Genomic DNA, 23,845 nt, shown 5'->3' on the forward strand with positions numbered 1-23,845 from the left:
GCATGAAAGCATGCACCCCACATGCATGAGTACAACCAACCCTTCAAGCTGGTGGGGGCAGTGTTATGGTTTGGGGCATGTTTTCCTGGCATGATTTGGGCCCTTTAATTCATGTGGAACAATGTCTGAATAGCACAACATACCTAAGTATCGTTGCTGATCAAGTTTATCCTATCATGTTGATGGCGTATCCCAACAAGACAATGCGCCATGCCACAGTGCTCGTATTGTGCAGGAGTGCTTTCAAGAACATGAGGGAGACTTTACCTTGCTTGGGTGGCCCCCACAATCACCAGATCTCAATCCAATTGAGCATTTGTGGGACGAAGTTAAAAGAGCCATCAGGCAGCTGGTTCCACAACCATCAAATCTCACAGAACTGGACAGTGCTATTCATCAGGCATGGTGTCAGATTCCTCACATCACCTTTCAACATCTCGTGGAGTCAATGCCAAGAAGAATCGCCGCAGTATTGAAGGCAAAAGGTGGCCCAACGAATTACTGATGGGGTGGTCATAATAATCTGGCCACTCAGTGTGTATATATATATGTGTGTATATATATATATATATATATATATATATATATATATATATCCCATGTTCAAAGGCTGTTGAGTTGCGTTGTTTACCCATATCTTCAGAAAAAAATCACTTATACTGTCGTGGTAAACAACCTGCTTCCCTATGTATAATGGTCTGGCCCTCTAGCAACTTCAGTGTGAAATTATAGCTAATTTGCCTACAAACATCAGGTGGTCATAATAATCTGGCCACTTACTCTGTGTTTGTGTGTGTGTGTGTATGATTAATCAATAATATTTTTATTGATTTCAGAGAGTAAGGGTGGGGGAGATAGAAACATCAATGATGAGAGAGAATCGATTGGCCGCCTCCTGCATGCTCCCCACTGGGGATCGAACCCATAACCCGGCATATGTCCCTGACCGGAATCGAACCCTGATCCCTTCAATCTGAAGGCCAACGCTCTATCCACTGAGCCAAACTGGGTAGGAGGAGCCTGTCACCAAGGTACATGCCCTTGAGCGGAATGGAACCTGTGACCCTTTGGTCTGCAGGCTGACTCTCTATCCATCGAGCTAAACCGGCTAGGGCTGTCCAGAAATTCTTTTCAGAATTTCTGTCCATTGACCCCATACAAAGTGTCAGAAGCCTATTAAAAATTAAGGGGGTGGGCGTGGGGAAGGCCGTAAGAGGAGGAGGTTGGCAGAAGAGAAATTGTATAGGTCACTCAAGCTTTCTTCTGGGCTAGTGACTCTGGATATAGCCTTCAAGAGAGGTTGGGATACGTGGACTCTAGGTTTCTGATGAAAGAAAATCATCCCTTAAAGAGGAGCTGAACTGTGCCATGCAGAGAAGTTCTTGCAGAGGGCACTGGGGAAAGGGCAGTTGATCCTCCCATCTAGGAGATAGGAGGTTCTCCGAGTACCTTGAAGTAAGATGGAATGCTGATGGAGAATCCCGAGGTTTTGGCCAAATGTGAGACTGGTACACACATACAAACTGAAAAGCCATCAGGAACACCCAAAGCCAACTCACACCTACATTTATTGGCTCTGCAAAGTGCTGCCAGAGATTCTTGCTGTCTATTAGTAAGAAGCAGAAAATACTTAGAGAACATTCAAAAATCTCTTTCCAAAGATTATATATTAGAAGTTAAGGAAAATAAAACTGATTCAAGCCATACCCTGTGTAAAAAAAAGAAAACAAAGAAAAATTTAAAGTGAGACCTCTGTCTGCTGCTCTAGTCTCAACTTAAGTATCACAGTCAGCTTGTTACTTTTATTTTAGAAGAGAAGATGTAAAAGTTTCATTCATTTAGAAGGCAAATTATGCCAATGAATGAAATTTGTGCAAGAGTAGGCCTTCCTTCCCCTGGCTCCTGGCACCAGCTTTCCTTTGGCACCCGGGACCTGGGCTTCCCTCGCAGCCCTGGCTTTATCTGGAAGGATGTCTGGTCTAATTAGCATATTATGCTTTTATTATCTTATCGAATAAAGAGGGAATATACAAATTGACTGTCACACCATAACGGTCAAGATGGCTGTGCCCACAGCGGAGGCCGAGTTCTTGTAACGGGCCTTAATGAGCAATCAACAGGGACCTGAGGCTGTGTGGCGCTGGGCTGAGGAAGGGGACCTGAGGCTGCACCCCCTGCCTGGTGGGGCTTGACAGGGGACCTCAGGCTGCGCTCTCTGCCCAGCAGGGCTTGATGGAGGACCTCAGGCCACTCCCCCTGCCTCAGTGCCGGGCTGGGGGACCTGAGACTGCACTCCCCCCGGCCTGGATGGGCTTGATGGGGGACCTCAAGTCGTGTGCCCCGGCCCAGGCTGGGGGACCTGAAGCTGCCCCCCTTGCCTGGCGGGGCTTTATGGGGGACCTCACACCGCGCTCCCTGGCCCGGGCTGGGGGACCTGAGGCTGCACCCCCCACCCGGTGTGCGCCGGGAGACCTTAGGCTGCCCCCCTGCCCGGCGGGGCGTGATGCGGGACCTGAGGCTGTGGTCCCCACCTGGGGGGAGGGGCTTGACAAGCGTGGGGCCGGCTGGATCTGGGTCTTGCACGATTTTGAGGCGCTGTGGGTGTGCGGGGACTTGACTCTGGTTCCTGCAGTGTGCCCCAGACTCTGACAGGAGGAAGATTTTTATATACATTTTACTAATTTTTTTTTCATCTCGACACTTCTATTATAGAGAAAGGGCAAATAGCAATAGTAAAATATTTCCTCTAATTCAGCGGTTCTCAATCTGTGGGTCGCGGCCCCTTTGGGGGTCGAATGACCCTTTCACAGGGGTTACCTAAAACCATCGGAAAACACATATATAATTACATATTGTTTTTGTGATTAATCACTATGCTTTAATTATGTTCAATTTGTAACAATGAAAATACATCCTGCATATCAGATATTTACATTACGATTCATAACAGTAGCAAAATTACAGTTATGAAGTAGTAACGAAAATAATTTTATGGTTGGGGGTCACCACAACATGAGGAACTGTATTAAAGGGTCATGGTATTAGGAAGGTTGAGAACCACTGCTGTAATTAATCCCCCTTTAATGTGCACAAATTTTGTGCACTGTGCCACTAGTTATAGATAAAGGCAGGAGCAGACTAGGAAAGGAAAATAACTTTGGATTCAGTTTCACCAGTGCTGAAGAATTTTGAAATTATTTGAACTTGGTCAAGTTAAATGGAATGATATATTTTGGAATAAAAGGTAATAAATTAGCTGGGTTTAAAAAAATACAAAAAACATGTGAGATAAGTATCTGTCTTTCTAAAATGTAGGCAACTTTAAAGGATTCTGACCCCAACCTTGCCAGGAATTTCTTCCTTTTTCCTGAAACAATATTTTAAATATTTATTATGAAGTTTCATGTTAATAGTTCCTAAAAAAAAAAGGTAAGAATTTGTGTTCCTGTTGTCCCCCCACTCCACAAAGTAAAAGTATTTTTTCATTGTGAGTAAAAGGATTGTTGTTGTTCAAGCTTCCTTACTGAACACATGTGCTTTATTTTTCTTTTGTTTGTTTCTCTTTAAATGTCAAGGCACCTCCTTCCATGGTCAACAATGAACAACGCCAGCATGCAGAGCACATATTCTTATCATTTAGGAAATCGAAGTCACCATTTGCAGTTTGCAAGCATATTTTGGGTAAGTATTCACTTTAAAAATATTTTTGCATAATCACTTCTAATTTTTCTCTCCTTGAATGTTACATATTTTAAATTCCTAATAAAATAAGCAGGTTTGTATAGTTATAATTTTTTTATTAATAATCATTCTCTGAAGTGGCTTTAAAGATATCCCATATAGCCAGACAGAAAACTTTTTTTAATTTTGGATTTTTCTCCCTTAGATATAGTGTTTAATAATTTTTTTTATTATGGACCATAGCACGAAGGCTGTTAAGAGTGGGGGAAAAAGTCTAATATTTTTTTAATTGTTTTCAAGTGTGATGTCATTTATTATAGGAAATGTACTGTATATTATCTCAGTGTTTTAAAATTCAGATTTTTTTGGAACTTTCTACATTTTCTTTCAATTGTGTTTTTTTTTTCATAGTTTTTGTTTGTTTGTTTGTTTTTTTTAAGCCCTGTAGTTTGTACTCAGCTTGCTTAAATGACTATTAGTTCTGTGTAGGTTATCACTGTATATCCTAAAATGAAGCATTGATTTTTACACTTGTAATGTATTATGAATACCTTATATCTGACATATGTACAGAAATGATCTCTTTCCAAAGATGGTATTTTTTATATATATAGTCTTCTGCCTCTTAGATATTTTATAACCTTGTTATACTGGCTCTCTTTTTTTTTTTTTTTTTTTAAATTGGAACCATTTTTGTCCCCCAGAGTTAAGGCTCTGAAATGCTGAGTTATCCAATGATCACAGAATTGGCTAGTTGAGAATTAGGAACTAAAATATCTGACCTTTTATTCTTGTTCTTTGACTTATCTGTTAGCCAGCAGATTGAAATCGCCTACAATGAAAGTTATAATGTTAAAAAAATACTCTACAAATACAGGGTTATGAATTAGAGTTGTTAGATTGATTGGGTTGGAAATGCTCTGGTGCAGGGACTGTTGAGGTCCCAGCTACAGTGGTGCCTGCTGTATGTGGTCACCTTGAGGAGTCACTTACCCTCTCTGAGCCTATTCTCACCTGTGAAATGGGAATAGTGATATCATCTTCCTTCATGGATTTGGCTTTGTTAAGTTGTGAGGTGCAAATGTAGTAACAATGTAGAAAAGCACTCTGTAAACACTCAGGTAAATGTCATGATCCCATTACCTTATTAAAAATATGATAAGCTTAAAAAATGCTGTTTTTTGTTTGGGAGGAGCTAGCAGTGGCAGTGAATTGGCTCTCTCCCACTCAGGAGTTAGATCCCACCGTTAGAGGAGAAGCTTTAATAACCACCTTTTAAATTCCAAATGAGGAAGTTTTGAAAAAATTTTTGAGTGTTAGTGGTGAGTTTGTTTCTGGCACTGAGATAATTTATTTTATGCCTGTGGAGAATATTTAACTCAGCATTAAATTAAAAGAAGCAAAACTAAACATCAGCCTTCAGAATTTAATGGAGACTTACTTCATCCTTACTGCCTGGAAATTGCTCAGCATTAATAGATTTAGAAAACCATTTTGTTAAATAGCACCTAAAATAAACTGAGATTAGTTTTCTTCATGGCAGGTGCCATAACTACATTAACTAGAGTTCTTTAGTGTTTCATTTAACTTTCTGTTACAATTCAGTCGTCATTCTTTACTAGTCGGGAAGTAGTTGATCTAAGTTATAAGTATTTTATTAGAGTGTATTTGCTTATACCGCTCTTTTTTCGAGTATGTGTATTTATGAAGTATTGTTGCTTTGTTATGTTTGAGCTTGTTTTGGAAAACTTGTTTTTCTGATAAAAATTTCTAAAGAAGGATATTGCCAATTCCAGCCGTGCTTCTAAAATCATTTTGGGTTTTGAGACATGAACTATTTTAAAAGCCTGAGTGCATGTATTACAGTCATTAATGTACTGCCAAGCCCTGTGTTACATTAATGTTACATCTAAACTTCACAGAGTATCTTTTAACTCCGTCCTCGTCCTCGGTTGCCACCAGCACAGAAAGGTTAATTCCTCTAAGAAGACTTCTCATGCAAGTGGCAGTCAATCACAATTCAGAATTTTCACATTTTTGTCTAGGGATTGTATATCATTTTTGTAGAATGTCGGAGCAATGTATTCTGATAAAAGGGAGACTTTTCTCCTTGATGCTTCCCTTTTCTGGCCTCTTAAAATTCTTCCTTTCCCCTTCTCACTTAAGTTTTATTACATTTCTCATCTTTCCTCATTTCCTGGTCTTACCCTTTTGTTTTCATTCTAGTTTTAATTTTTTTTTTTTTTTGCTCTTTTCTAAAAGTGTGTTTACATACGCTTGTGCATGTTGCATGCTTGTGCATTTTGTCAGAAGAGCATTTCAGACTGCTTCACCTCAGAAGTCTTTGGCATAGGAATTTTTTAGGTTTATGGGATCAAATGTTTCTTAAGAAATCCTGAGTTCTCTTCTTGTTCAAGAACTATTATATTCCCAGACAGTGAGGGAGTCACTGTCTACTGGGGCTTTGTGACATTCTTTTGTCCTCCTCTCAGGGAGAAATTGAATTATTTTATTTGTTACCTCAGAAATAGCCAAAATAAAACAAAATGATGTGCATATGTGTCTATCATTAAGCAGAATTTGTACTTTAAAGCCAGAGAGGTGATTTTCCTCACTGACATCTGGGCTTGACTACTAGGGTTTTCTTAAAAAAAACACAAAAACACAAAACTTTCTTATCGATCAAAATATAGTGTGTACATTTCCTCTCTGACATTTACTTCATTTTAACTTTTGTTTTCATGGCTCTGTCTAGTTTCAGATGGTTGACAAGATACAAATGAATTTTAGTTATGTAATTATTAAAGTTACTGTGGTAGGAAATGAAAGTGTCCAGCTAAAGTGGCCTGGAAATAATTGGTCATCTAGACTGTGCCCTAGTCATGGAAAATTACCCTAATTAGAAATTCTAAATGAATGTGAGTTCCTTGTGAAGACCTGGCCATTTCCAGTATCTTTCCAGCAGAGAAAAATAGGCCTTAGGTACTGTGTGGGTCCTGCTGGCAAGTTACTAGAGTACCTGCAAGCAGCATTCGCACATTTATGTTAGGGGTAAGTGTAGTGTAGGAAGGCTAATAACAGTTTTCATGAGAAAGTGTAATTTATTAGGTTAGAAAAACTCCTTCTTTGAAATTTGGCTTTCTTTTTTCCAGATTCCTCCTTTTGTAGAGAGCTTTTTATGGGGGTAGTAATGCAGAAACTTTCATTTAATACCAAGCAGATGAAAAGAGTTACCTTGAGCCCTGGCCAGGTACCTCAGTTGGTTAGAGCCTCGTACCATTATGCCAAGGTTGGGGGTTCAATTCTCGGTCAGGGTACATATAGGAATCAGTTAATGAATGCTTGGATCGGTGGAGCAACAAATGGATGCAACAGATCAGGTGGATGTTTCTCTCTTCTTCCCTCCCCCTTTCTCTCCCCGCCCCCTCTTTCTAAAAATCAACTTATAAAAAGTCACCTTGGAAACTTTGAATGTCATTCACATTTTATAATTGTGCCTCCAGCACAAATAGAAGTAAGCATATTCCATTGCCCTTGAAGACCAGAAGGTGCTTGTTTGGTCTTACCTTCCTTGGCATGTGCAGTTAGGGCTGGATCAGCATTGCTTAAGGAACACAGCAGCCTTGTGATCTTGGATTTCCTTCTTCATCTCTTGGTGCTTCACTTCCTTTAACTGTAAAATGGCAGGAATTGAACTAGATGATCTTTGGAGTTCTATTTCTAAAGTTCTGTGAGTCCCTACGATTTTGCGTTCTTGTTAAAATCCATGGTTAAGGATTTAAGGTTTTTCTTAAAATTTTTACTGTTGTAATGGAATATGAAGATAGGCAGAAACCATCATTTTGTTTTTAAAAGAGATTTATAATAAGAGGTTATTTGAGTGACCATTATGAAGCAGTACTTCATAGATAAAGCTGGGTTTTGTATCAAATCCTCTTTTAATAAAACACTTAATTTTCTCCTGGAACTTTAAATGCATCTTTTCATTATAAGTTTACATTTTTGGAAGCGATTGCTTTATTTTATTGATTATTTTTTAAGGTTTCTAAATTTTTGTGAGTTTTGATGATCATCTCAATTAGAATTCATGTAAAGATAGCATGGAATAATAAAACGTTGAAAAGAAGGTCCAAATTGGTTCCTCTTATTAGTTTTGGTATTTTCAAAATTGCTAGGTAGTAGTGTAATGTAATAGGGATTTATGTAGGGTATGCCTTTTCTCTCACATTTTTATGGCTAATTGTGTCAAGATCACTTGGTAAGATTTCTAAATGACCTAAACTTGAATAGGAGAGAAAATGGTGTATCTTCATGCTCTTCTGCTAATTTCTTGAAGGTGCCATTGTTTGCCTAGAGTGCATTTCTCTACTCATGTCCAATGATCTTGGCAAATAACCTGCACTCTAATCGTAGACATTTCATGGATTTCACATGATGGTTACTTTTTGGAGCTTCAGAAAATTCCCACTTTTTCTTGACTTTATTTTGACTGTTTCTCCCTTTTGATTATGCTGTTTGAAAAGACTGCAGTTGTATTGTGAATAAAAGAAAAATAGAAAATTAACATAAACATAAAATATTTTTAGGTATGTTAATTTTCTATTGTTTCCCCCCCCTCTGGATTCAATTTTTAGTTCAGATACTATCACTTGCTAGTTAAGGCTGGATCTTTCTAAGTGTAGCTTTGGGATTTTACTCAGTTTGATCAGTATTGCAATCAGAAAATTCACAAGAACTTCTCACCTTGTGTAAATTGATTCCTTTTTTTTTTTTTTACTTTTTTTTTTAATTTGAGAAAAATATCTTAATGGTTGTATTTATTTCTGAACTTACTATTGGAGATGGGTCATCCTGCTGAAAGCTTAATTACTTACATTGAAATATATGTGTATATATATTATTTTGTTAATCTTCACCTGAGAATATTTTTTCCCATTGATTTTTAGAGAGAGTGAAAGTGGGGGGGAGAGAGAAGGGGGGGGAGAGAAAGAAAGAGAGAAGGAGAAACATTGATATGAGAGAGACACATTGATTGGTTGGCTCCTACACCAACTGGGCCCAGGGATCGAACCTGCAACTCAAGTACATTCCCTTGACTGGGAATCGAACCCAAGACTCTTCAGTCTGCAGGCTGATGCTCTAACCACTGAGCAACCAACCAGGGCTACATTGAAATATTTTAACAGTGTGGCTCATCACAAATAGTAATGTTCAAAGACTAGTTTATTAAGGTATTTTGCAGGTCAAGTTCTGTTTTGCACAGGGTGAGAATCTCTTAGGAAGTTTTCTGACTGCTTTATATTTTTATTTTATTTTTTTTAAAGCTGTGTTATTTTTTAGTTCCTCATGCTTTGGAAGTAACAGTTGAAGAGAGGTGAGGAAAGTTTGTGAAAATTGTGATCGGGGATTAGCTGCCACCTGCCAGAGGTGTCTTCTGAGAGGAACTAACCTCTTTGTGGTGCTAGAGCAAGGTCACTGGATTAAAAAAAACAACAGGTAACCATCTTATTCCTTGTCTGAAAAGTTCAATTAATAAATGCAACGTGTTCAAGGGAAGATGAGCTGCTGTTTACAGAAAGAATCTAATTCTTTCCTCAGAAACAAGCAAGGTGGACTATGTCCTCTTTCAAGCTGCCACGGCTATCATGGAGGCAGTGGTCCGAGAGTGGATTCTCTTGGAAAAGGGCAGCATTGAGTCACTGCGAGCATTCCTTTTAACTTACGTCTTACAGAGGCCCAAGTAAGTACACAGAGGAGGTTCTGCTGAAACACTCATGCTAAGCTTATCCTTTTGGAGCTTTTCCTTTTGTTCTTCTTTATTTCTTTTAATGATAGACATTATGGGGAAGCTCTGTGTGGGCCTCGTATTTTAAAAACTCATACACATGGTCCTAGCCCAGCCGTGGGCAAACTACGGCCAGCGGGCCGGATCCGGCCTGTTTGAAATGCATAAAACTTAAAAAAAAAAAAAAAAGACCGTACCCTTTTATGTAATGATGTTTACTTTGAATTTATATTAGTTCACACAAACACTCCATCCATGCTTTTGTTCCGGCCCTCCGGTCCAGTTTAAGAACCCATTGTGGCCCTCGAGTCAAAAAGTTTGCCCACCCCTGCCCTAGCCGGTAGTTGTGTCCTTGTGATTTCTAAAGGCTGGATTGTAAAGTTCAGGGTTATGTTTTCTTTAAGAAACAGTTGTGAAAAGACTGTTAAATCTCTAGCTCCTTGTCTAATGAGCTTTTTTTTAAAAAAAACTTTTTTTATTGATTCAGAGAGGAAGGAAGAGGGGGAGAGAGAGATAGAAACATTAATGATGTGAGAGAGAATCACTGATTGGCTGCCTCCTGCACGCCCCTCACTAGGGATCGAGCCCACAAACTAGGCATGTGCCCTTGGCCGGAATCGAACCTAAGACCCTTCAGTCCACAGGCCAACCCTTTATCCATTGAGCCAAACCTGCGAGGGTTAATGAGCTTTTTATAATGCCTCCAGTTGGGACCAGTACTTCTTCCACCACACTGAGGAACAGATCTCAGAGATGAGATTTTAAAAAAGACTTAAAAATTTGCTTGTTTCTATAACGTTGTGTATTAGATAGCTAGCATGTTGCCTTTCCATGGGAATAGATTTAAGATTATATTACTGCTTGGAGATGGATATTGGGTCAGAATTTTTCTCTTAATTGGTGGAATCTTAATCTGGCTCTTAGTGGGTTGACTTACATGTATCAAACATTGATTGAAGAAACTAATGCTTACATAGTGCTTAGTGTGTACTGGGCATAGTTTTGAGAACATTTAATTCTTACAATAATCCTATTACTGTTGTCCCCATTCCACAGAAGAGAAAACTGAGACTCTGAGTGTTAACTATCTTACCTAGGGTCACATAGCCGGTAGATAATGGACTGTGGATTTGCACCCAGGTCTTCTGGCTTTGGAGTCTATACATAACCACTGAGACGTAAGCAGGGTTATTAGGAGTTCAGGCATAGTGAGAAATTTGGGAGTATTTTCATATTAGAATTATGTAAAAATTTTCACTTTGATCTTTATGTTTTACAGCCTCCAAAAGTATGTTCGGGAACAGATTCTCTTAGCAGTAGCAGTAATTGTAAAACGAGGCTCACTAGATAAGTCAATTGACTGCAAGAGCATTTTTCATGAAGTCAGCCAGTTGATCAGTAGTGGCAATCCCACTGTGGTAAGTATGCTAACTATTCACATTTGTAAATATTTATCTTCCATATTATACAGATTCCATTTCAGCAACGGCTATCTACATGAAAGAAAAAGCACTTTTTAATTGTTCCTATTTTCTCTAGTCCTTTTCATACATGTGTACATACTGTAGATATAGTGTAGTTCGCCTTTTCATTTGATCCTATATTTCCATATTGCTGTAGTATTCATAATCATCATTTTAATGCTGTAAAATATCATAAGCTAATATACCACACTATGCTTAGCCATTTTCCTTCTATTGAACACTTCCTCCATTTTTAATAAACCTTTGGCAGCTACTAGTGAACATGGATATAGTGTTGGTTAGAAACTTTCCTTATAAAGGAGATTTTAAGAGATATTTGAAAAACAGAGATTATTGATGGTTTTCTGTAGGTGAAAGAGGGTTGACCTCATGAGTTAAGTGAGGTCAGACTATATACCTTCGTTGGCCAGAAACTTTGTAGTTTGGCTTTCACTCTTCCCTTTCTAATAATATATTTTTTGTGGTCCATCCCTTATACTAGTCTGTTTAAATAAATTTGGGGCAGTATAGTAGATTCGGTGATTTTTATTGTGGATTAACAATTAGGGGCTGCCCAGCAGAGGAGACAGCGCTCAATGAGTATATTAAGCATTCATCAAGTGTTGATCTCCCCATTGGTATCACCCCTATATTTATATAATCTTATTAGGACATGAATACTACTAAATGATCTCTTGTTCTATCAAATAATATTTTAATTATTGAAAGTCAGAAGGAAGTATTTATGCTATTATTCGTGAGTGAAAACTAATTGTGTATTAAAATTGAAAACCAACTTATTAGCTCTAATTTTAATGCTTTAAGAAATATTTTATAGTCTTGATTCTCTACAGATAATTTTGTGGAAGACTATCTAATTCATAAAATGTTTCCTAAGGATATTATATTTTTTGGACACAGTACAGTTTTCCATTTATGACATGTTCTTAGAGCAAGTGTGCTTGTACAGTTATTAGATAATAGGTTGTTTCATGCCCATTTTTGTGATGGGTCATTTTCCTTCTGTGGCTATAAAGGTTGCTGAGGTTACTTCACTGCAGTTTGCAAGGGTCAGATCTACTGTGTACTAGGTAGAAACTTTAACTTCCTAAGGAAAGGAGCTAAATTTTTTTATTTGAAATTATTATTTAAGCAAAATTTTAATCTATTTCATGTTTGTTTTATTTCCTTTGATAGTAGGCATACATTAAATCACATTTAAAGCTGTGTAATTTAGCCTTTAGTCTCCTTTCTTCCTTTGCCATGTGAGAGGAGTGGGTGAGAAACTGACTTGTCCACAGCAGCACTGTCCTGGGTGTGATACCAGCTAATCTCTCTCATCACAGGCTCATTGGTTAGGGGAGCAGCTGGAAGTCTGAGTGTACGGCAACCTTTCATAAAGTTTATTCTTGGTAATAAAGCTCCTGGGGTAAGAGCCAAGCTATTATAAGAGACAATCCTCTCTCTGAACAAGAGTATTGTATTTTGTCAGCTGGAGTTAGTGTTTGAGTATCTTGTGCTTGTGACAGTAAGCTGGTGAGTAAGGCAAGCTATCTCTTAGGGTATTTTTTCACTGTAATGAAATTAATGGCTTTTAATAGAAATGAGAATGCTGCTATAAGACTTAAATGTGATGACAACAGTTACTTAGTTGTTAGTGAATTAACTTGTGGATTTTTAGTACTTCAGTGAAAGAATAGATTACACAATTTTATAACCTTGAAGTCTCATTGAGTATCTTCTGCTTGTTCTACTTATTTAAATTTTCTTTTTGGAATTTATCAACAACTGAAAATATAGGGAATACATTGTGTATTCATTTTTCACTTCTCCTTTGTATTAATATAGTCTTAGATGTAGAGATAAAGTTGACTCATTAATCCAGATAACTGAGCATCTACTCTGTTACTTTAGTGATGCTCTAGTTATGGTTTTCCCTTATTAATTGATAACCTATCTTGTGATTTTAATTTGGTGTAATGTAGATAATCAAGAAGTAGAATTAGAAAAGCCAAAATAGGTGATTATTTTATATCATGATGATAAAAATCCTGTTGCTTCTTTATCTTATAGGTAACCTGCTGCATTTTACGTGGTACTTTTACCTGCATGACTTAATTTGAACCTTAGGACAATCACATGAATTAGGCAGGGTAGAGGGTGTGACCCCTTTTGTAGATAAAAAGTGAAGCCAAGGCAGAAGTGAGTTGCCCTCAGGTACCTAAAGTGGCAAATCCTGAGCTGTTGTAACCCAGATTTCCCGACTTCTTTTTCTAAACAGGGGGATTCTAGTACTGGACTCCAGAAAGAGTCCTGCAATATTTTTATTTAGAATTTATTTGGATATAGTTTTAATAAATTGTATTACTTGGTTTCTAACTTGTCGGATATAAGAATTATCAATTTAGGATGGCTTGTTAGTGTTGGTCACATTGCCAACAGCATGTGTGACACCAGACCAGGATGACTGAGAAAAACGGGAGTGGTGTAATCCAAAAGCCTGGGCTCTGGTACCACTTGGTCATGGCATGTAAAGCCTGTGCGTTTTAGTAGATTTCAGTTGTTTGCAATTACAACATCAAATAGTGTTTTAGAAATAAGTCTTTTGGAAACATTTACAAGAAGTAAGTTCCGTTAAAAATGTTTGCTGCATTTGGAAAACAAACAGATATTCGCTTAATTCTTTTTTATCTTGGATAAATGAAGCCTTGCTATGCTAACCTTTTATAAGTCTCAAACTTGTATAATGGTATTTATACTAGTTTAATCCCTGTAAACTGTAGTAGACAATCTCATAGTCTCTTCTTTATCAATCAGTCAACTTTAATCAAATTTCTTTGAAATTCACCATTCTAAATTATTTAGAACAGCTTTTGTTTTTGACCCTCTTGAGTATCAGTCACTGTCTCCAGTACAGAAATAATATCTAGCCCTGACTGTGACAAGGGGTAGAGAGGCAGTACTTGAAGATACAATAAAAACTCCATATAATGGACTAATTCGTGTGAGGGGTTTGCCCATTAAAGCTGAAAGTCTGTTATATAACAAAGTAGGTTTTCTGAATTTGTATGTTAAAAAAGTGACAAATTAGTTAGTTTACCTGCCTTTACTTACGTAGACATGTTTGTGTAATAAAATTAAGTATGTATGCCCCTGGCTGATGTGACTCATTGGTTAGAGCATTGACCTGCACATCAAAGGGTTGTGGGTTTGATTCCCAGTCAAGGGCACATACCTGGGTTGCAGGTTCAATCCCCGGCTCTGATCAGGGCATGTGAGGGAGGCAACCAATCCATAATCTATATTTCTCTCTCTTACATTGATGTTTCTCTCTCCCTCTCTCTGATTCTCTCCCTCCGTCTCTTTCTCCCCTCCCTTTCTCCCTTGCACTCTTTCTAAAAATCAATGGAAAAAATATCCTCGCGTGAGGATTAACAAAAAATAACAGTGAATTAATAACAACAAAAAAAACCCCTGTTAACTTAAATATACGCAAATCTTGGTTGAAAGCACTTTAAAATTAACAAAGTGTTAATTTTAATGTGAGACATACGAACCGGAAATTTTGTCTCTTAAATCCGAAGTCTGTTAAATTGAGGCCCTCAAAATCTAGGGTCTACTGGTACAGTACTATTCGGTGGGGGGTTCAGAGGTAATGCACTTGGGCTAACCATTAAGATCTAAGTCTGAAGCAAGCACACAGGAACCTTCTTCTATAGGATAAGAAAAACAAAACACTTGTGACCTCTCATAGGCGAACTGGATGCTTACCCCTTTCCTCCCTCTCTCTGTCCTGAGAAGGAACTGTCTCCTTTTCTCTCTTAGGATTACACTTTCAGTTTGCTTCCCAGCTATTGTAATGCACCTACCATGAGAGTAATTTTGAGGTTTTATGTAATTGATAATTAAATACTGAAAATGTGTGAACACTTTGGGAAATGAGTCTTAGATGCACTGTGATGTGAATTACTCTGTGAATAGCCAGAAATACTCTGTTGATATGTGAAGAGGTGCTTTACTCTCTTAATGTACAATCAATACTTAATCATTCCTTATTCTCCAGGGATTTCTGTTCTTTTGGCACCTTTGAGCATTAGCAGTATAGTATAATTAATGTTTATGATACTGCTCTCAAGTCTTTACAGGGCTTCCAAATTAAGGAGCGATTAAACTGTTTGGTTTCTTTTAATGATGAAAATATCTTATTTAGTTATTTGAAAGCTGGTAATTTTGCGTACATTAAAATCAGAATGTTTGATTTCTGGTAATAACTCTTAGCCACGATGCATAATTTATTTTCATATATTAAGTCTTTGAGTGGTAAATTTGATAAGAACACAGTTGCTTTTAAAAATTTGTGTTTATATTTCATAAATATGAAGAGGAAAAGGAAAATACAAAGCACGACATCTCAGTTGATGGTAATCGTGTGTATTTAATGATACCTGTGCATTAACACATCAGGAAGCTGTGGACAAATGTTAACAGTAGTGGCCCTTGGATGGTAGGATTGTGGGAAATTTTATTCCCTTCTGTGCTTTTCTGTACTTTCTGGTTTTTAAAAGAAGATGATACATTATTTTTGTAGGAAGAAAAAGGTTTATTTGCATTACGCTTATTAATTTGTGTAGTTATTCAGTGTCTGGTAAGTTAATTTATTTTAAAACAAAATGTTCAGAAAGCTAATAAGTCTGTAATAAGAATGTATTTTGTTTTGGTTATCATGGGTTAAGAATGTACTTGCTTTTATGGGTGAATTAGTACTTTCTTAGAGTAAAAGGTTGCTGTTTTAGAGCAAGCTTGTCAAACTCAAAGGCTAACACAGGCCAAATAAACACGGTTTAAGTTTATGTGGGCCGCAAAAAAGCAAAAGCTTTAATTTTCATAGAAACATAGATTTATTTTGATAGAGACATGCTCACGACAAAGGGCTGAAATAAATGAGTGATTGTTAACATAAAATAATAGAACATTTTAATAAAAATTAATATTTTCTTGAGCATTAACTTATCAGACACTGAATAACCGCACAAATTAATAAGCATAACGCAAATAAACTTATTTTTCTTGTTCTCCGAAAGCAAAATATTTCCTGTTGCTCACACCAAACAAGTCAGTCCAAGACTAATGACATGGCAATTGGCTGCTAAAAGATTCACTGCTGGTATTATCGGAGAGAAATGGTGCACCCGCGCATAAGGCTCGTAAGGGAAATGAATGCAACACGATTATAGTAATCAGTCATTAGCAAACGTTGTAGTTCGTTATTAATAATTATGTATAACAGAATGTTGTAAAAATTAAGACATTTTTATTAAAATGTTTCTTACATACCGTTACATTGGCTCGGCCGCAAAAATATTTGTTGTGGGCCCCATGCGGGCCGTGAGTTTGACATGCTTGCTTTAAATTGTAAAATGGAATGAGTGTGCAATGAACTGTTCTCTGTAAGAGAAGGCAGTTAAACTTGTACACTTCTCTAAATGACTTAGGGAAGAGGGACATATTTATATTAAAACAAATGTATATTTTGAGGTAAAATTACAAAGTGTGTGGTTTGTGTTTAAGTGGGTTCAGAGTAATTTATCCTTCTTGAAAGCAGTTTGGTCTGTCCCCCTGATTCTTGACAAATTTGCATATGTTTTCTGTTGTTAGGGTTTCCTGGCATGGAAAAGTGTGAGAAACTGTTGTAATGTATGGGCTAGTAGGCCATCTGTAAATATCAGTTATACATCATGCTTATTTTAGTTGAGATTAAGAGGCCAATAGTAACTTAATTCTTTTTACATTTTCTAAGAGGAAAATTTCAGACATATGCAAAAATAAACAAGAGTGTATTGGTCACCCATGTAACCATCATTCCAATAAATATCAACTCATGGCAATATTTGGGAATTTAATTTTATTTATATTTGCTAAGATTTGCCAAGATAAGCATCTGTAAGGTCAAGGTACCCACATCACAAGCATTTCTGAACAAAGATGTGGCAGTTAGTGGGTGGGATGACTGTTCAGCTGTTCTGTTGGCTTGCATAAATAGTATCATCTTGACTTTAATCTTTGGTTATTCAGAGGTAGTGAGCATATTTCTGTGTAACCCCTGGAAATGTGCCAAAATAATTTGTATCCTCTCCATTCTTGGCACCTTTGACTCTAAATAGTCTGTGAATAAAAATGATGAGTTGATATTAGGAGGCTGTTGGATAGAGCCATTGAGGAGGAAAACCTTCGTTTTCAATGAAAAAAATTTTTGAATACTACCTGGTTAATATTTGAAAGACTATAAACTTTCCACTTTTCATCTATTTGGAAATACATTTTACTATCATCTAAGCATAGACAGACCTGGGCTTAATTTCAGCTGGACTTCATTTCTTCTTCTTCTTCTTTTTTTTTAAAAAAATACTTCTTTGTGTTTATTTATTTATTTTTATAAGCCAATATCGTTGAAAGTATTACATATATCCTTTTTTTCCGCCCCCATTGCCCTTACCCGCTCCCCATCTTCATTTCTTATGTCTGTGAATCTCATTTCTTTCTAATGTAAAGTGGGTAATAATACATTCACTATCTTAAAATACCACTTATACTCTGTGATCAAATTAGGAGTATGTCCTGAGTTCAAGTGTTGGATGGATTTGGGTAACTGGGGTTGAGGAAGAACTAACAATTACTAGGCCACTTAGGAAGGAGAGCCAATCATTATTTTGTACTATCTGATTTTCTCTTTGGTAGGTGTAAATCTAAAGATATAATGGAAGATCTAAAGATAGAAAGAAAATGTTTCATTATATTTGAACAAATGTGGTATTGAAACAAGGTATTGGAAAAATAATGCCTCAATTATTTCTTACCCAATGATGACAGCAAACTCTGGCCTGTTCTATTCTGACTGCACTATTGAGTGAATTCTCAAGTTCAAGTAAAACCAGCAACATCGGACTGAGCATGGAATTCCATGGCAACTGCAAAAGAGTTTTCCAGGTATTTGCATTTTTGTTCTTATGTTTTAATGATAAAATCGTGCGCTTTTCATATAGTCTCTTCTCAATGCAGTGAGAACATTTATTTGATCTGGTTGGATGACAGCCTACACCTGAAGGTTTGTGTTGTGATTTCTTACGATATAATAAAGTGATAGGTTTGGTGAGTATAGATGACAATTTAAGGTTACTTGTTTAATGCTAGTCTTTAAATAAAAAAACAAAAAGGAAATACTCTAAAGATTCTTAATTTATTTATTTTGATCTTATTGTGTTTAGATGTCAGTGCTTCAATTGGTAGAACCCTGATGGCCTTAAAAATAGGCCTGGCAGAATGCCCATGAGGGCCGTGTATTTAAAATGTTATTGCAGATGGTGTGGGCTCTTTGTCTTGTGTGTATTGTTTGGCTCTGAAGTAAAGTTATGTGAAGGCACTGGCTTAAATCCGAGGATCCTGCACTAGAGCAACTAACGCTCCAGCTCTGTCTAGTTGTCAGACTCACTGCTCCACAAAGTAGCCTTTCTGTCACAGTAAATGTATTCAAACTGGTGTCACCTAAAAGCTCACTGTGGTGAAAATATGAGCAGGCCTGAAAATGGAAAATGTTCCTAAAGAAATAGTGTTTTCCATTGGAAATGTTAAGGTTTTTGTTTGTTTTCTATTGTAGTTCTAAAAGGGAATGCATTTTGAATGACCTTATGACACAAAAATACTTGTAACCTATTTATTGCAGGAAGAAGACCTTCGTCAGATCTTCGTATTAACCGTGGAAGTTTTGCAGGAGTTCAGCAGGCGGGAAAACCTCAGTGCTCAGATGTCCTCAGTGTTTCAGCGCTACCTCTCACTCGCCAATCAGGTCTTGAGCTGGAACTTTCTTCCTCCAAATTATATCCTTTAACAACTGAATAAGATGACAGTTATGGCTGAAAGTACCTTATTTCTGTGGTTTGTAAAACATGTTGAAATGAAATAAGTGTTTTTTAGAAGTGGAATATAAGTTTATTTTATACTAGAGACCTGGTGCACGGATTCGTGCACCAGTGGGGTCCCTCAGCCTGGCCTGCACCCTCATGCAATCTGGGACCCCTCAGGGGATGTAGTAGTTCATGAAGTGGCAGGCGGCCGGGGAGGAGCCCAAGCCTGGGCCAGGCGCTGCACTGGTCCCGCTCATTCTGGCCCTGCGGCGCCTCCCTGCACCGCAGCTCAGTAGTGCTACCGCAGAGGCAGGAGAGGCTTGTGCTGCCAGAGAAGTGCTCTCTAGCCATGAGCCCAGCACCTGGTGACTGCCTGTCAGCTGAGCAACACTCCCGCTGTGGGAGTGCACTGACAACCAGGGGGCAGCTCCTGCATTGAGCGTCTGCCCCATGGTGGTCAGTGTGCGTCATAGCGACTGGTCAAATGGTCGAGTGGTCGACCAGTCACTTAGGTTGTATATCTAAATTGCAGGCCTGGTGCACAACATTTGTGCACTGGTGGCGGCAGGTGGGGGGGTCCCCTCAGACCGGCCTGCGCCCTCTCACAGTCCGGGACCCCTTGGAGGATGTCTGATTGCCAACTTAGGCCCGCTGAGCAGGCCTAAGCTGGCACTGGGACATCCCTAGCGCTGCCGTGGAGGGGTAGAGGCTCCTGCTGCTATGCTCGCCAGCCGTGAGCCCGGCTTTTGGCTGAGCGGTGCTCCCTCTGTTGGAGTGCACTGAACAAGAGGGGGCAGCTCCTACATTGAGTGTCTACCCCCTGATGGTCACTGCACATCATAGCCACCAGTCGTTCTGCCGTTTGGTCAATTTGCATAGTAGGGTGTTATTATATAGGATACATAAAAGCCAAGTGACCAGAATGACCGGTGGCTATGATGTGCACTGTGGCTGGCCAACTGGCCCGCCAATCGCCCCCCACCCCCCACCCCAATTGGGGGTAGGGCTGGCCAGCCAACCTCCCGTGGCCCCTCCCCCATGCACAAATTAGTGTACCAGGCCTCTATTATATAGATAATACACAGTACACTGGACTACTCAGAGGATTTAAAAATTACATTTACAGTTTTGTAGAAGATTGACTAAATGGAAAACTGGGTAGATGTTGGGACTCTTGCTTCCTAAAGGAAGGGCAGTAACTTTTAGGCAGGAAAAGGAGAAAATGGGAAGTGTATTTCTATTAAGCAACTGAATCGTATCTTCTTGTAGAATGTAATGACTTGAATATTTTGACTGTCTTTCCTTAAGTCTCTAACTTGACTTTAAAAAAATCCTCACCTGAGGGTATGTTTGCAGAGATGGGGGGAGTGAGGGACAGAAGGGGGGAAGGGAGGGAAGAGAGAGAGAGAAACATTGATCCATTGCCTTCCATAGGCACCCTGACTGGTGATTGAACTGAAACCTAGGTATGTGCCCTGACAGGGAATTGAACTGGCCACTTTTCAGTGTAGGGGACAACTCTCCAATCAACTGAGTCACCTGGCTAAGACTTTTTAAAAATATATATATATTTTATTGATTTTTTAGAGAGGAAGGGAGAGAGATAGAGAGCTAGAAACATCGATGAGAGAGAAACATCGATCCTCCTACTGGGGATGTGCCCGCAACCAAGGTACATGCTCCTGACCGGAATCGAACCTGGGACCCTTCAGTCCGCAGGCTGACGCTCCATTCATTGAGCCAAACTGGTTACGGCACCTGGCTAAGACTCTTAACTTGATTTTTATGGTGGCAATATTGTTCAAGGGTAAATAATAAGGTCATTATGTTTATTCTTCAAAGATGTTTTTTTTTTATATATATATTTTATTGATTTTTTACAGAGAGGAAAGGAGAGAGATAGAGAGTTAGAAACATCGATGAGAGAGAAACATCGATCAGCTGCCTCCTGCACATCTCCTACTGGGGATGTGCCCGCAACCCAGGTACATGCTCTTGACCGGAATCGAACCTGGGACCCTTCAGTCCGCAGGCCGACGCTCCATCCACCGAGCCAAACCGGTTTTGGCTCAAAGATGTTTTTAAGAGAAAATATGGAAATTTTGTTTCTAGCAAATTATTAGTTATACAAAAGCAATTTAAGTGGGTTAGATTACAGCTTTAAACATCTACTTTTTTGCCTGGCTGGTATGGCTCGGTGGTTGAGCATTGACCTATGAACCAGGAGGTCATGGTTCAATTGCCGGTCTGGTCACTTGGCCAGGTTGCGGGTTCAATCCCCAATGTAGGGTGTGCAGGAGGCAGCCTATCAATGATTCTTTCTCATCATTGATGTTTCTCTCTCTCTCTCTCTCTCTCTCTCTCTCTCTCTCTCTCTCTCTCTCCCTTCCTTCCTCTCTAAAATCAAAAAGATATATTTTAAAAAATATATCTACTTTTTAAATCAGTTACTGATGTGGGAAGTTTGTATTTTGGAGAGCATCTCCTTAGTTTAAAGTTTACAATTTGCTATTCTGGAACATTTGCTGCCCATTGATAGATTGAAGTCTGTGCTACACAGTGGCTCTCATTTGTGTTACGTTGAGTCAGACATATCTAAGATCACTCTCAGCTGAACAAAGGTAAATTACTTAACCTCCCTGAGACTCAGTTTTTCCAAAAGTAAAATGGGGATAAGGAATGTTAAGTGGATTAAATGAAACAATACATTTACAACACTCAGGACTTAGCCAGTATTTGTTGTATTAGTCTCCTTGAATAAAGAAGTTCATCAGTTAGCTACCTGCAAATGCTCTTCCTTCTTAAATCTGACATATTACCTATGGTATAGGAAATTACCGTTAGTTTAATTTAATCTCTTCTAGATGTCTTTAATCAATCCTCTCCCAAAGGCAATTATGGTGAGTTGTTCTGTGGGGCAGTTTACTGGAGGTTTATCACTTCCTCCTTTTATCCCTAATCTCTAATCATCTTTCTCCTAAAAAAAACAAGCCTATATAATAAAAGAGAAACATGCAAATTAACCATCCCTCTGCCACACCACCAGCCACGCCCACCAGCCAATGAGGAGCAAACATGCAAATTAACCCAACAAAGATGGAGGGTAATTTGCATACGCACAGCAGGAGAGCCAGAGGGTTGGGGAAACGTAGCTCCCTTTGTCGGGGAAAACCCAGAGCATGGGGAGCACCAGGAATTCTGGGAATAGTAGTTTTGGTGGCAGCCCCAGGACCTGAAGTGGAAGCCCAGAGCAAGAGAAGCACAAGGAATGCTGAGAACTGTAGTTCTGATGGCAGCCTCAGGACCAGAAGCAGAAGCCCCGAGGGCAGGGAGCACCAGGAATGCTGGGAATCATAGTTCTGGTGGCAGACGGATCTCCTAGACAATAGAGCAAAGTGAGCCTGGAGCAAGTTACTGTTGTGGTTGGGGATGGAGGGAAAGCAAAGGTGAGAGACATAAGTAAAATCAGAGTGTTTAGGAAAAATTAAAGGGAAGCTATCCTAAAACTTCCAGGAAATCTTCACCAATGGAGCAAAGAAAAAAAAAATTCTCTATTATTCTGTGAGTAACAAACCATACCGGGTTGGGGGGGGGTCTCAGACAATTTGCTCATATGATTGCAAAGACAGACAGAAACTCCCGGATTGGAGAGGGCTCCCCTGAGGGCTCCCAGATTGGAGAGACTGCAGGTCGGGCTGAGGGACCTCCACCCCCACCCCCCATGCAGCACCCCACCCCCCCCACCAGTGCACGAATCTTCATGCACCGGGCCCCTAGTGTTATATATTTATTATTTATGTTTTTGGATTGTTAAGAAGCACATATTTTCTTAGGTGTGCTTTAAATTTTTTCCCTGAGGGTGTTACAGTATAATTTTTGCTTAGGTGTTTTTTTAATTATACATATACTAGTGACCCGGTGCACGAAATTTGTGCACATTAAAAGGGAATTAATTAGAGGAAATATTTTTTCTTTTCTTTTTTTTTTTTAAAATATATTTTATTGATTTTTTACAGAGAGGAAGGGCGAGAGATAGAGAGTTAGGAACATCGATGAGAGAGAAACATCGATCAGCTGCCTCCTGCACATCTCCTACTGGGGATATGCCTGCAACCCAGGTACATGCCCTTGACCGGAATCGAACCTGGGACCTTTCAGTCCGCAGGCCGACGCTCTATCCACTGAGCCAAACCGGTTTTGGCTAGAGGAAATATTTTAATATTGCTATTTGCCCTTTCTCTATATTAGAAGTGTCAGAGATAAAAGAAAATTAGTAAAATGTACATGAAAATCTTCCTCCTGTCAGAATCTGAGGCATGCTACGGGAACCAGAGTCAAGTCCCCACCCACCCACGTGTGCCTCGAAATCGCGTGAGACCCAGACCCGGCCAGGCCCACCCCCATTGGACTAGATCCAGACCCAGCCGACCCCACCCCCGTCAAGACCCTCCGGGTGGGAGGCACAGCCTGAGGTCGCCGGGCCTGGTGCTGGGTGGGGGGCACGGCCTGAGGTCCCCCATCAAGTGCCGCCAGGCTGGGGGCGCAGCCTCAAGTCCCCCAGGGCGGGGCACGTGGCCAGTGGTCCCCTGGCCCAGGCCGGGGCATGGGGTGCACCTTGAGGTTCCCCGTCAAGCCCCATGGGCAGGGGGCACGGCCTGAGGTCCCCTGTCAAGCCCTGCCGGGAGGGGGGCACAGCCTGAGGTTCCCCCAGCCTGGCGCCTGGGTAGGGAGTGCGGCCTGATGTCCCCTGTCAAGCCCCACCGAGGGGGAGGGGGGCGCAGCATCAGGTTCCCTGCCCCGGCCCAGCACCATGAAGCCTCAGGTCCCTGCTGATTGCTCATTAAGGGTCGTTAGGGGAACTTGGCTTCCACTGAGGGTGCAGCCATCTTGTGTTACGGAATATATCCCACATTCAAAGGCTGTTAAATCGCATTGTTTACCCATATCTTCAGAAAAAAATTCACTTCTACTGTTGTGGTAAACAACCTGCTTCCCTATTTGTAATGGTCTGGCCCTCT

At 39.5% G+C, this 23,845-nt stretch overlaps 1 protein-coding gene across 11 annotated transcripts in view; it reads left to right on the forward strand.

Moving 5' to 3' along the window:
• Positions 1 to 23,845, forward strand: part of XPO4 (exportin 4) — a 151,216-nt gene that overhangs the window by 41,325 nt on the left and 86,046 nt on the right. For 6 of the 11 annotated variants that reach the window (XR_004965664.1, XR_004965665.1, XR_004965666.1 and 3 more), the window contains 5 exons: positions 3,576 to 3,681; positions 9,280 to 9,421; positions 10,746 to 10,884; positions 17,797 to 17,913; positions 18,647 to 18,800. Coding sequence is in view for 8 of the 11 variants with exons in the window: in XM_036296562.1 (XP_036152455.1) it covers positions 3,576 to 3,681; positions 9,280 to 9,421; positions 10,746 to 10,884; positions 17,797 to 17,913; positions 18,647 to 18,800 (658 nt within the window). In the remaining 3 variants the exon portion in view is untranslated. Of the gene's footprint in view, positions 1 to 3,575; positions 3,682 to 9,005; positions 9,178 to 9,279; positions 9,422 to 10,745; positions 10,885 to 17,796; positions 17,914 to 18,646; positions 18,801 to 23,845 lie in introns of those variants that run through there. The other 5 variants (XM_036296566.1, XM_036296567.1, XM_036296565.1 and 2 more) reach the window with 5 other exon arrangements.

Source organism: Myotis myotis, unplaced genomic scaffold, assembly GCF_014108235.1.
Source record: "Myotis myotis isolate mMyoMyo1 unplaced genomic scaffold, mMyoMyo1.p scaffold_m19_p_3, whole genome shotgun sequence".
Taxonomy (NCBI): domain Eukaryota; kingdom Metazoa; phylum Chordata; class Mammalia; order Chiroptera; family Vespertilionidae; genus Myotis; species Myotis myotis.